Genomic DNA, 12,109 nt, shown 5'->3' on the forward strand with positions numbered 1-12,109 from the left:
TACTGTATTTGAAGACTGTTATCAGGTCCCCGTTCAGTCTTCTTTTCTCAAGACTAAGCATGCCCAGGTTTTTTTTAATCTTTTCATAGGTCACGTTTTCCAAATCTTTTATCATTTTTGTAGCTCTTCTCTGGATTCTCTCTAATTTGTCCACATCTTTCTTAAAGTGTGGCAGCCATAACTGGACAAAATACTCCAGCTGAGGTCTCACCAGTGCCAAGCAAAGCAGGACAATTACCACCCTCATCCTATGTATGAATAAAGTTAACTTTTTCATAATTGCATCACATTGTTGACTCAGATTCCATGTTGTGATCTGCTATAACCCCCAGATACTTTGCAGCAATATTACTGCCTAGCAAGTTAGTCCTCATTTTGTAGTTATGCATTTGATTTTTCCATTCCAGTGTAGTTCTTTGCACTTGGCTTTACTGAATTTCATCTTAATGATTTCAGACCAATTCTCCAATTTGTCAAAGTTGTTTTGAATTCTAATCCTGTCCTCCAAAGCGCTTCCCAGCTTGGTATCATCTGCAAATTTTATAAGCATACCCTCCACTCCTTTATTCAAGTCATTAGCAAAAGACTGACTAGTACCAGACCCAGGACTGACCCCTGCATGGCCCCATTAGATACATCCCCCCACAAATTTGACAATGAATCATTGATAACTATTTGCTGAGTATGGTCTTTCAACCAGTCTTGCACCCGCCTTACAGTAATTTCATCTCAGTCAGCTGTACAGAACCAGAACAAAAAGATAGTCCCAAATGAATTCCTGCTGTGCTGTTGGTTACTGCACCAGTCATTCTTTGCCAGGAAAAGACCTGTACTATAAACACAATGCCTATCCATAGCAATGTGCAGCTCACCTTTAAGCTAATCAAGGCTAAGAAGATTATTATACATGTTTAGCTATATTCATGGTTTGTAATAGCAATAATGACCTCTTGCCTTGACAGGTATTTCCTAATAGTCAGTGACATGCGGATACAGACTAACACAGCTGCTACTCTGAAACCAGTGACTTCACTGTGAGCCCACCATTCCCATTATTCAGAACAGACAGGTAATACCTGACAGGGTCTAAATAATTTTCTTACTCATACCCATCTTCACTCTTCCTTCCCTCCAGGGCTAAAATTGAAGGGGACCAGTGCCACTTGCTGCTGCTTCTTGCATATAACAGGTACACTGGATAAACCACACCTCTAGGTCTGCTTGCTTACCAGGTAAATCACTTAGGACTAGATCCACAAAGGAATTTAAGTGCCCAATTACCATTTAGGTGCCTAAATCCAAAATGTAGATTCCCCCAAAGCCCCACTCAGCTGCCTAACCCTGAAGGTGTCATAAATATAAAGGGAAGGGTAACCACCTTTCTGTACACAGAACTGTAAAATCCCGCCTGGCCAGAGGCAAAATCCTTTCACCTGTAAAGGGTTAAGAAGCTAAGATAACCTCGCTGGCACCTGACCAAAATGACCAGTGAGGAGACAACTTACTTTCAAAGGGGGGTGGAACAAAGGCTCTGTCTGTCTGTTGCTTTTGCTGGGAACAGATCAGGAATGCTCTTCAGAACTCCTGTAAAAACTTAGTAAGCAATCTAGCTAGAAATGCATTAGATTTCCTTTTGTTTAATGGCTGGTAAAATACGCTGTGCTGAATGGAATGTATATTCCTGTTTTTGTGCCTTTTTGTAACTTAAGGTTTTGCCGAGAGGGATTCTCTATGTTTTGAATATGATTACCTTGTAAGGTATTTACCATCCTGGTTTTACAGAGGTGATTCTTTTACTTTAATTAAAATTCTTATTTTAAGTACCTGATTGTTTTTTCATTGTTCTTAAGATCCAAGGGTTTGGGTCTGTGCTCACCTATGCAAATTGGTGAGGATTTTTATCAAGCCTTCCCCAGGAAAGGGGGTATAGGGCTTGGGGGGATATTTTGGGGGGGGGGGAGACGTCTCCAAGTGGGCTCTTTACCTATTCTTTGCTTAATACACTTGGTGGTGGCAGCATAGGGTTCAAGGACAAGGCAAAGTTTGTACCTTGAGGAAGTTTTTAACCTAAGCTGGTAAGAATAAGCTTAGGGGGTCTTTCATGTAGGTCCCCACATCTGTACCCTAGAGTTCAGAGTGGGGAAGGAACCTTGGCAGAAGGCATCTACATTCTCTAGGTGCCTAAGTTTCTACTGGTAAAGATCTCTAGGCACCTAAATTTCTGCTGGTGGGCATGAGCCCAGCTGGCTTCTCAAATTAGGCATTCCCCTGCCTCCCTCATCTATAGGGCTTGCCTACCAGATTGGACCCTGCATAAACCACAGCTGGAGGAAGAGCCACCTTTTATCCTATCTCCCAGCAGCTAGAACACCCACCCAGAATGTGAAAGTCCTTCTTCCAAAGCACCCAGAGGGTAGACTTGAACCTGGGTCTCCTGCATTATGAATGAGTGAGCAAAGGACTTGGTTTTAGGGGAGGAGGAACCACCACTTCCTCAGCCTTTCTGAGAAAGGACTGGGCTGACTAACTCCAGGAGAGGGTTCATGGCTGTGAATCCCAAACGGATAGCCCAGAGTTAGGAACCTAAGTCTCTTTGTAGGGCAGGTTTTAAGCCGCAACTGTTACACTGATATTTCCTACTGACTAGGTTAGGCGGCTCCCTGCTCATCTTGCTGGCTTTTCCCATTCTTAGGCGACTAACTCTCTCCATGCCTTGTGTAGGGAGCCTCTGCAAATAACTCCAGGCTGTGGATTACACTAGGCAGCAGGAGTACTTGTGGCACCTTAGAGACTAACAGATTTATTTGAGCATAAGCTTTCGTGAGCTACAGCTCACTTAGCTCACGAAAGCTTATGCTCAAATACATTTGTTAGTCTCTAAGGTGCCACAAGTACTCATTTTTCTTTTTGTGAATACAGACTAACATGGCTGCTACTCTGAAACTAGGCAGCAGGGCACCTTAAAGATGGAACTGCAGTGAAAAAAATTAAAATAAATCAGTTAGTTTAATCCATACAGGGATTACCCTTTTCCCAAGCACAGCCCTGATTCAGTGAACACTGAGCAGAGAGAAGGGGAGGGCATATGGATGCCCAAATCCCACTTTCCTCCTTAAAAAAATCAACGTTTTCTGTGATAACATTCCAGATTTTGGGCCAGATACAGCAAGGTGCTGAGCAATCCCAGCTCCCAAAGAAGTCAGGGGGGGGGGTGCTCAGTACCTTGGGAGGAGTTCAGCACTATGGGAGATCAGGCCCTTTATTACTACATGATATTCCATTGTGTGGGATTCTGTTACACTTGTGTGTGCCTTTAGGTTGTCAGCTTTCTGGGCACGAACCTGTTGTTTGTTCTGTACAAGTCACTTCCCCAATCAGCAATAATGGGTGGCTGCTTTGTTTATGGTATGTTAGAAGGCAACTATTGAGCTTTTCCAAAGCACAGTTTTGAGAGTATTGCTTTAAAAAATACTTGGTGCTTATTAATTAACAAATGTATATAGCCTGATAAATATAACTGAATCTTTACAAAGAGATACAAATTATAGATCTCTGTCTTGATGAATTTAGTATTGGGCCCCCATCCTCATATGAGTAACTTTACTTATGCGAGGAGTCCTGCAGTCCTGTGGTCAACTACAATGGAACTATTCACCTGCAAGACCAGATTAAGGCATATTAAAGCATTATAGGCCAACGCCTAAGGCCCCATCCCCTGGAGTCATGGGATTACAGCAGAATCTAACGTTTTCATTTAAACAAATATCAGAGTTACCGAGTAAAGCTTGAAAATGTGAACAAAGTATAACCAAAGTAGCAATGCTGTTTGAGTGTGCAGACAGCCTGAAACAATAGTTATGAATGGGGTGAACTGCCCATGCATCTTAATGGAGTGTCAACTCCATGACCTACTTTTCTGGGGGACCCTGCCAGCAGAGAGCTTTGTGTGGCAAGAGAAGAGTGCAGTGGTCCTGGCCCACCCACCCAAGCAGATAATCCCAGCAGGTGGGGTAAATACTGGGAACCTCCCTCACCACCTGTACCTCTCTTGGGGGTGAGAGGGAACCCACACTGATCATGAAAGGGGGGACAACTGTCATGCCTGGCAAGGGAGAGATAAGGGCTCCGTGTTGCTGCCCCCTGCCTTTCTGGGAGGGAAGAAAGCCGCCCCCTCCCCCCCATCAGTGCCACTCTAAGTGGGAGGAAGAGTCACCAGTGCAAGGGCAGGGCCATGAGGGCAGAGCTACAGGCACCTAGGGCACCAGACTGACATTATTCACCCCTGAGTAGTTAATGGTGCAAATAAGGCCTGAGTTACAGACCCGTTTGTATGGGTGTATTTGCTGGTTAGTTATGCCAGCACAAGCCCCGGTGTAGGTGCAGTTATACCTGTATGAGGGCGCCTTCCTGCACTGGTGTAATCCCTATTAATACCACTACCTACACCCTGGGAAGGCTGAACCGCTTTAACGGTGCCCGTGTAAACAGGGACAATTTTGGTGGGTACACCAGGGCTAAGCGTCGGGACACGGCTCACCGGCAGGGCGCCTGACACGCAATTAACGACTGCGGCCTGTTTGGACTCAAATCCGCCCGGCCGCCCGTTCAGCCCCCGCCTGCGCGGGGGGCCGGACCAGCCCCGGCTCACAGCCTGGCCCCGGCGGCGGGGGTCGCCGCGGGAGGCCCCGAGCCCGCCGGGCAGCTGCGCTTTGCAAGGCGAGGGAGGGCTGGAGCCCGCGGGCCAATTAACCCCCGCCGCCGCCGTGCGGAGAGGAGAGGAGAGGGGGGAAAGGAATAAACGCCCCAACACGTACCGCCCCGGCGCCGAAATGCCCCGCGGTGACTCACGCCGGGCAAGCCCCGCGGCAAAGGCCGAGGAATTTCTCCGGTTCAGACGGGACGGGACGGGCGGCGGCGGCGGCGGCGGCCGGGCTTGGGTGATCTGCCGCCGCGGCGCGGGGTGCGGGGCCGGCCCGCTGGCGCGGCGCCACCTAGCGGCCGCTCTGCCGCGGCGCAGGGAGGCGGCAGCTGTTCGGCGGCGTGTCACAGGTCGGAAAGTCCCTGGCGCGGGGGGCGGGGTGGAAATCCCCGCTCCGCTGGGGCTTTTTTCTCTGCTTAGTAAAATAGAAAGGAAAAAACAAGAGTCTTTTTACTCCAGTTTATAGCCAGCGCAGCAGCGGCGGCGGCAGCAGCAGCAGCAGGGAGGGGGCGGCTGAGGGAAGCCCAGCCAGAGGCTGCTGAGGAGCCTGCTTCTCTTGCAACCGCGTCTGGTCGGGGCATTCATGGCTCACCAGCTTGGCTCTGCCCGGACCGTGGTGCATGGGCTTTGAGAAGGATTTTACCCGCCGCGCCGCGCTTTTGGAGGAGCCCTACTGCAGAAAGGTACCGGGCTCTGTGCTGCTCTTTGCAATAGTGGCTTTGCTTGCCGGCTCCGTGATGGCTGCGCCGGGCCTTGGCCTGGAGCGCCCTGGGGGTGACCCTGGCGTGGATCTCTGGCTTGTTTCTGTGGCGGAGGGTGCACTTCAGAGGGCCGTTTGGTAACGCGAGCAAATACTCTGACTCGCGCGGTGGCAGCAGGTTGTAGCAGGTCTAATCGATCTGTGTTTTAATGCCCCCATCTCGGATAGTTTGGGGAGTTCTTGACTTTAAAAACTTCGCCGGCCATTCCAGAACGTAAATAGGAGGAGGAAAGGGGATTTGGAGAGCAGACAGAAGCAGGGGCACGTATACGTGTAATTACCACTGACACACCGCTGTGGTGTTGTAAGTTACATAATTATTGGTGACAGCTCATGTAGGTAGTTATGAAAGACCTATTCTTCTGATTGTTTTAAAAACGCATCGTGTGTAACTATTTGGTGGCGTATGGAATACCAGCGATGGAGGAGGAGAAGTGGATTGGCGATTATCGTCTTGTCTACGGTAACAGTCTTGTTCCAATTTCCCACCATTATAACACTGGTGGAGTGTTAGTGTAGACAGATTGCCACTGTCATTTGGGCCTGTACTGGGTAGAGTTCAACAACACAGTGGGTAAAACACCAGTGGGTTGTCTAAACTGATGCTCCCACCATTGCTAGGTTCCAACAGTGAGCAATTTTGAAGAAAAACAAGCTGCATGTACACATGTCAAATTGCCCGGTAGGGGGTACAGAGCTGGACTGCAAACTCAGAACCAGGGTCTGTTCTATTAAAATCTTACAGCGGAAGTATAATGTATGTAAACATATGTTTAAACCTTCTGTTTGCGATTTAAAAACAAACACCCCCTTATTATTACTTAGTAGTTCCAGTTTTCTTTTTAAAGTAAGAATCTGGTCTTAGTTACAAAGTACATTAATATATAATACTTATGTAGCACGTTCCATCTGAGCCCCTAGAATAGAAGTTGCTAAACACTTATTAATTTGTACTGTACTTTATAAATATCAGTGAATCAAACTTCCTATCACACTCATGAGCTAGGTAGGAAACTGTGGCAAGACACGATAACTGAACACAGTATAAATTAATAGTAATTTTGCATGGAAAGGGGAACATAATTGATTGTTTACCTGTACCCAGTTCTGTAAAGTGTTCTTTCCTTATTCAACCACTTGCTGTAAAGTGTACTATGATACTTTATGAAGATGATATATATCAACTGTAATTAAACAGTGATAATTTTTTGTATTAATTTGGATAAAAACTAATAAAAAATCAGTGTTACAGTAGTTAGCATTCAGAGATGTTACTCTTTTTGGTTTATACACTTATTACCTAAAAGGCTTCTAATGAAGTTGTTGACCAGCCCATCTTGTTTGGACCTGGTGTCCCACATCCTGCCACCCAGTGGCCTAGGGTGGCCTTTTTTGTGGTTTCTCTGGTGTACTGAAAAGCCAAGCTATTATATTTCTATTAGGTTTACAAATCCTGCTCATGCCTGACAACCAACTTTTCACCTTGAAACAATGCCCCCTCAATCTGCTAGGTGAATTACACAACCACCCATTTGTTTCTTTCACAATCAGACCATCATAGTTCACCAACAAGCCAGATCCAGCTAGATGTTGATTGCCTTGCGTGAGATGTTAAATACCCTCACCTCCCATTCTTTTAAAATTGTTATTATTTGTTAAACGTTGACAATGTGCCATACAAAGTACAAGGCCCACACAAAGACCATCCCTGCGCCACTGAAGTTAATGAAATTTGAGGGTACTAAAGTATCTGGCAAGATTGCCCTAATAATACCCATCTGTTATATACCACATTTCATCAGTAGATCTCGAAGTGCTTTGGTTGGTAGCCTTTTCCTATCCGTATTTTACATTTGGAGAAACTGAGGCACAGAGCGGTGATGTGACTGGCCCAAGGTCACTCAGCAGGCCAAAGGTAGAGACAGGCATACAACGTAGGTCTCCTGAGTCCCATCCAATGCTCTGTGTGCAGTTACATAAATATGAAAAGTATTATTGAATACGAAGGCTGATTTTTAAATAATTTTTGGTTGCACCTTTTCACAGAGTTCATACAAATGACTTAGATCAGATTTTTTTATTTGTTTTTTAACATCTTGATGAATTTTCTGTGCTTTGGTTTCCTTATCTTATCTGGGTATAAGCTGCTTTTTGTTTTGTTTTTTAAATTGTACTATTTTACACACTTTTTTTAAAAATCGTTCTTTTTAAATTGACAACTAATAATCATAAACGGCACAGACAGCAGTTTTCACATGTAATTCGGGGAAGGGGGAATGCACTTGGAATAAAGGGGAGGTGGAAATCTAGTTCTGAATAACACACAGATTTAATACACCTTCTTTAGTGATAAACAAATTGGGTGTTTCATTGTTTCTTAATACTGGAAAGATCCATTTCCAGGGCCTAAACTTGCAACACATAATCAGGTGAGGAGTCCTTATTCATGCAAAAAATTCCATTGACTCAATGAGTCTCCTTGCGTACGTAAGGGTTTGTTAGATTAGGGATTGGAAGCTGCTGAAGAGGGTAAAGAAAAGTGCAGCTGGGATTATAGTATATAATAAATTGATGACATTCTAATATTTTGTTTATATTGTCTCTCTCATTCCATTCTTAACTTTAAAAATTTGTATGATCTGGAAAATAGGTGCAGTTCTACTGATACTTGGGACTGGGGGAAATGGACAAGATAGGACATGAGTTAGTTAACATATATACTTTATAAAAACATCCAGTAGCGTGTATGTTTTTAATATGCAGTCTTGGCTTATAAAAGGTGCCTTCTTTGCATGTTCCAAGACATAATGGCCCTGACAAATGGCCATATCTCACACCCCCTTTTGTATGAGCAGAGGACAGAACTCCCCCGGGTTGAGCAGATACAGAGTATACAGCTTTTTCAGCATCAGACACCCCACCACTGCCACCCAGGACTCCATAGAAACTCTTCTAAGCGTGCCCACTGAGCTCTTCCATCACAGAGTCTCGGTAGGGGATGTACAAAGCAGCTCTAGGCAGAGCAGTTTGGGGCAATAATAACTGCTAGGCAGTTCCCTTTGTAGCTATTGACCAGCTGCAGGGGAGCTATCACAATGGCAGCTACCAGAGCCAGGCAGATGTAGAGGGAGGCCAATATAGGTATGTGGAGGAGCAGTCTTCCATGCAGGATATCTCTGCCTCTGCAGATAGGGGGTTCCCTTCCTGGTGTATCTGTGAGATTGTAATACCTTTCCCCCTGCTTGCTCTGTGCCCCTCCAGGTTCTTATCACTTGAGAGGACAATTTCCTGACAGATGTGAAGTTTGGTTTTCATTTGCCATTGGCCCCTCTCTGTTTGGCCCAAAATCAGAAATCACAATATAGGTGTAATATTCTTTTAAGACATTTGATGAGAAAAGACTTGCTGGGTTCTCAAGTGCTCGAATATTTAAGGTTTATATGCATTTACTTTCCTAGAAAAAAGTTAATTTTAAAACATTGAATAGGGGTGAGCACTGAGAGAACCAATGGAAGTACAGGCATGTGGATGTACTCTGTGTTCACACTTGGCTCTAGCCCGACACTGTGAAAAGACCTGATTTTCCTAGAACAAGCGTAAGACGTCTGGTCCCCAGTGGAATGCCTTTCAGATCTATGGATTTATGTTCTCCTCGCCCTATCCAGTGTGATGAGGAAAGGGGCAAATGGCGGTGAGCATTACTTGCCCCACAATGGAAAAATATTGGGGTTTTTGAGCGAAGTGGAAATGCTTCTTCAGCTCTGTTGATTTACCATTGAGTAATAATGGGCCTCTAATTCCGTACCTCCCCACCCCCACGCACACATGCATGTGCCTCTGCAATAATTCTAGCGTTAACATAACCTAAGGAATGTTCCTCTTATGTAGATGTCTTATTCTATACCAGGTGTCTGCCTTGTTAGAAATGTTTCATTTGCTGCTTTGTTAGTTTTAAACATCATATGAAGTTATAAGCCTGGGCTGGGTGCTAACATTCCATGTAATTATTCTAGATGTCTGGGCGCTTTTTAATTTTGCACTGCACATCACATTGCTTTATGTAAGCTCTGCTACTCATGGGTAAATCTGAAGTGGTCAGAATCCGTTTTCTCTGGCATACGGTCAAGTTGAAAGCGTAAACTGTGCTTAAAGTTCAACAGGTTCACTGGAGATTACCCTGCTCCATTGCTGATTAGACAAAGCTCTTGTTGTAAATTCCCATCCTCTTGATCTCCCCTCCTCTTCACCCCACTTTCATTTAAACTTCTCCTTTTAAAAGTGCTGTAATTTCATTATGAATATATTCTCTTTTTTATTAAAGAGAAGACAGAGTAAAGAGACTGTGATTAGTAGTTGAGGATCTATAGCTGAGTAATGCTAAGAGATTCTTGGGTATGGATTTCATATTAATTATATAGTGCTCACTGTGGACTGTGTGGTTTACAGACAAAGTTGCAAACAAGATCTCTTCCTAAAGAATTTGCAGTCTAAATATCTATACCAGCAAGAGTCCTGTGATGTACATTAAGTAAGACTAAAAGAATGGTCTTTTTTTCTTTTTTTCCTTCAGGTTTCTTCTCAAAAAATGGCTGGCCAACAAGTTCTTCCCCAAGCTTTGTCTCTGAGCAATATGCTGAAAGCTGTGAAGATTAGGGAGAGAATTCCTGAAGACCTTGTCAAACCCGCCAATGGAATAATTCATCACTTTAAAACTATGTACAGATATACAGTAGAAATGTTCAGAATGTGCCAGTTTTGTCCTCAGTTTCGGGAGATCCTTCAGAAAGCTTTAATTGACCGATCCACCCAGAGCTCACTGGAACATCAGAAGAAGCTGAACTGGTGCAGGGAAGTTAGGAAACTTGTGCCGTTAAAGACTAATGGTAAGATATGTGTGTGTCATTCCACTAGTATTAAGACAGGGTCATAAGGATGTAGCACGTTGTGTTAATAGGCTTGTAGTTTGCATTGCTAAAATAAAAACATAGTTGCTTTATTAAAATAATGTGTCTTTTTTTATCTTAGCAACACAAATCAAAATCCTATTAACACAATATGCCAAACCAATTCTTAATCTCTGAGGATGCACAGTGTGCGTCACTGATATATCAACAGGTTGAAAGGTTCATGGACGTTTAATAATAGCATAAATCTTTGGTATGGTAGAGTGATATGTCCTTATCGATGAGGACTTCAACCCCTACAATGCTGGCATTTTCCATGATGCCTTCTAAGGACCTGATTCTGTACTAGTAGTTAGTATAGTACTATGACCCCTCATCATTGTAGTTTGCAGGCTGAACTCGGTTGTTAGTGATTTTTTGGTATAACTCTAAGTACTGTATCAGTTGGAGTGTCTTAGACTTCCAGCCTTTAGCTCTCTGGCTGTGGAGTCATCCCCTGATTAAGCTAACTAATGCTGAATTGTGTTATGGGATAAGAGGGCTTTCTTTTTTCCCTGCTTGTGCATAGCTGCGATTGTCATTAATGACAGTTACATACATGTATAGCAAGGTGCATAATTCCCATTGATTTTAAATGAGAGTTAAAGAAAAGTAGCATGTGGTACTGCTTTTAATATATTTTATATTATTTCAGGGTCTTGGGGATGATTTGGGAGAGGTGTTTTATAAATGTGTGTCTTATAGTATCTCCTAAAGAAAACAGGGCAAATATAGTAGATCATGGGGCTAGAGTCCAAAGATTTTGTGCGCAAGAGACTTATATTTAAATTAATTAGCGGTAAATTCTAATGGATATGAGAGTGTGAGCTGTGAAATATTGCATGTTCCTCAATCATTTCTTTTCATATGGACATACATACACACTACCCAGTCCCCCTCATTCATATTTCTTTCTCAAAATCTACAGTGTCCCATTAATGCTACTCTTCCTACATATGATGAAATTTTATGAAGAGTAATACAGATCTAATCATGAACATAGAAGCATCGTCTAGTGGTAACTAACACAACTACTAAGAAAACAATATAGGTCTATACGTCTGTAATAGAAGCCCTGATGCCGCAATGAACCCCCCATAAATTGTCCACTTGCACAAAGTTCCACTGACTTCCGTGAGCCGATGCAGGGGGTCTACGCATGTAGAGTTCATTGCAGGACTGAGGCCACATTTAGCACTTGTTGCAGCATTTTGCAAACACTAAATAAGTAATCTTGTCACAAGTGTTGTATCACACGATCTATTTCATGCCGTATAATTGTAGCCATGCCGATTCCAGAATATTAGAGAGGCAAGGGAGTCCAATAAAATATATTACCTCACCCACAATATATTTCAGTCAAACAGATTAACTAAGAAAATGTATAATCTAGTGGATTGCTCCCTGAAATGAATAGAAACATTTTAGGCCCAGTCCTGCTATTAACATAACAAGGAACTGCACAGCACCCGCTGAATATATTTTACTGGATTGGGTGAGGAGTGGAGGACATTATTTGAAATGAATATAATGCAATGGTTTCAGAATGTGACTTGTCTACCGCCTGTACATATGTGTACTAGAGGCATTTCTGGAATGTTAAAACTGCGATTTATTTGTTTTTTTTAATTGCATTGAGTTCAGTGCACTGCTCCCAGGTCAGTAGGGGCTGTTGGTACTGCAAGGCATTGGGGAAGAAGAAATGCA

General features: G+C 43.7%; 1 protein-coding gene across 2 annotated transcripts in view; it reads left to right on the top strand.

The window, feature by feature from the left end:
- Positions 1–4,525: 4,525 nt before the first annotated feature.
- TNFAIP3 (TNF alpha induced protein 3) overlaps positions 4,526–12,109 on the top strand; it is a 111,863-nt gene continuing 104,279 nt past the window's right edge. For both annotated transcript variants that reach the window (XR_012158061.1, XM_073337442.1), the window contains exons 1-2: positions 4,526–5,382; positions 10,030–10,342. Coding sequence is in view for 1 of the 2 variants with exons in the window: in XM_073337442.1 (XP_073193543.1) it covers positions 5,320–5,382; positions 10,030–10,342 (376 nt within the window). In the remaining variant the exon portion in view is untranslated. The remainder of the gene's footprint in view (positions 5,383–10,029; positions 10,343–12,109) is intronic.

The sequence above is a fragment of the Lepidochelys kempii genome, chromosome 3 (genome assembly GCF_965140265.1).
Source record: "Lepidochelys kempii isolate rLepKem1 chromosome 3, rLepKem1.hap2, whole genome shotgun sequence".
NCBI lineage: Eukaryota > Metazoa > Chordata > Testudines > Cheloniidae > Lepidochelys > Lepidochelys kempii.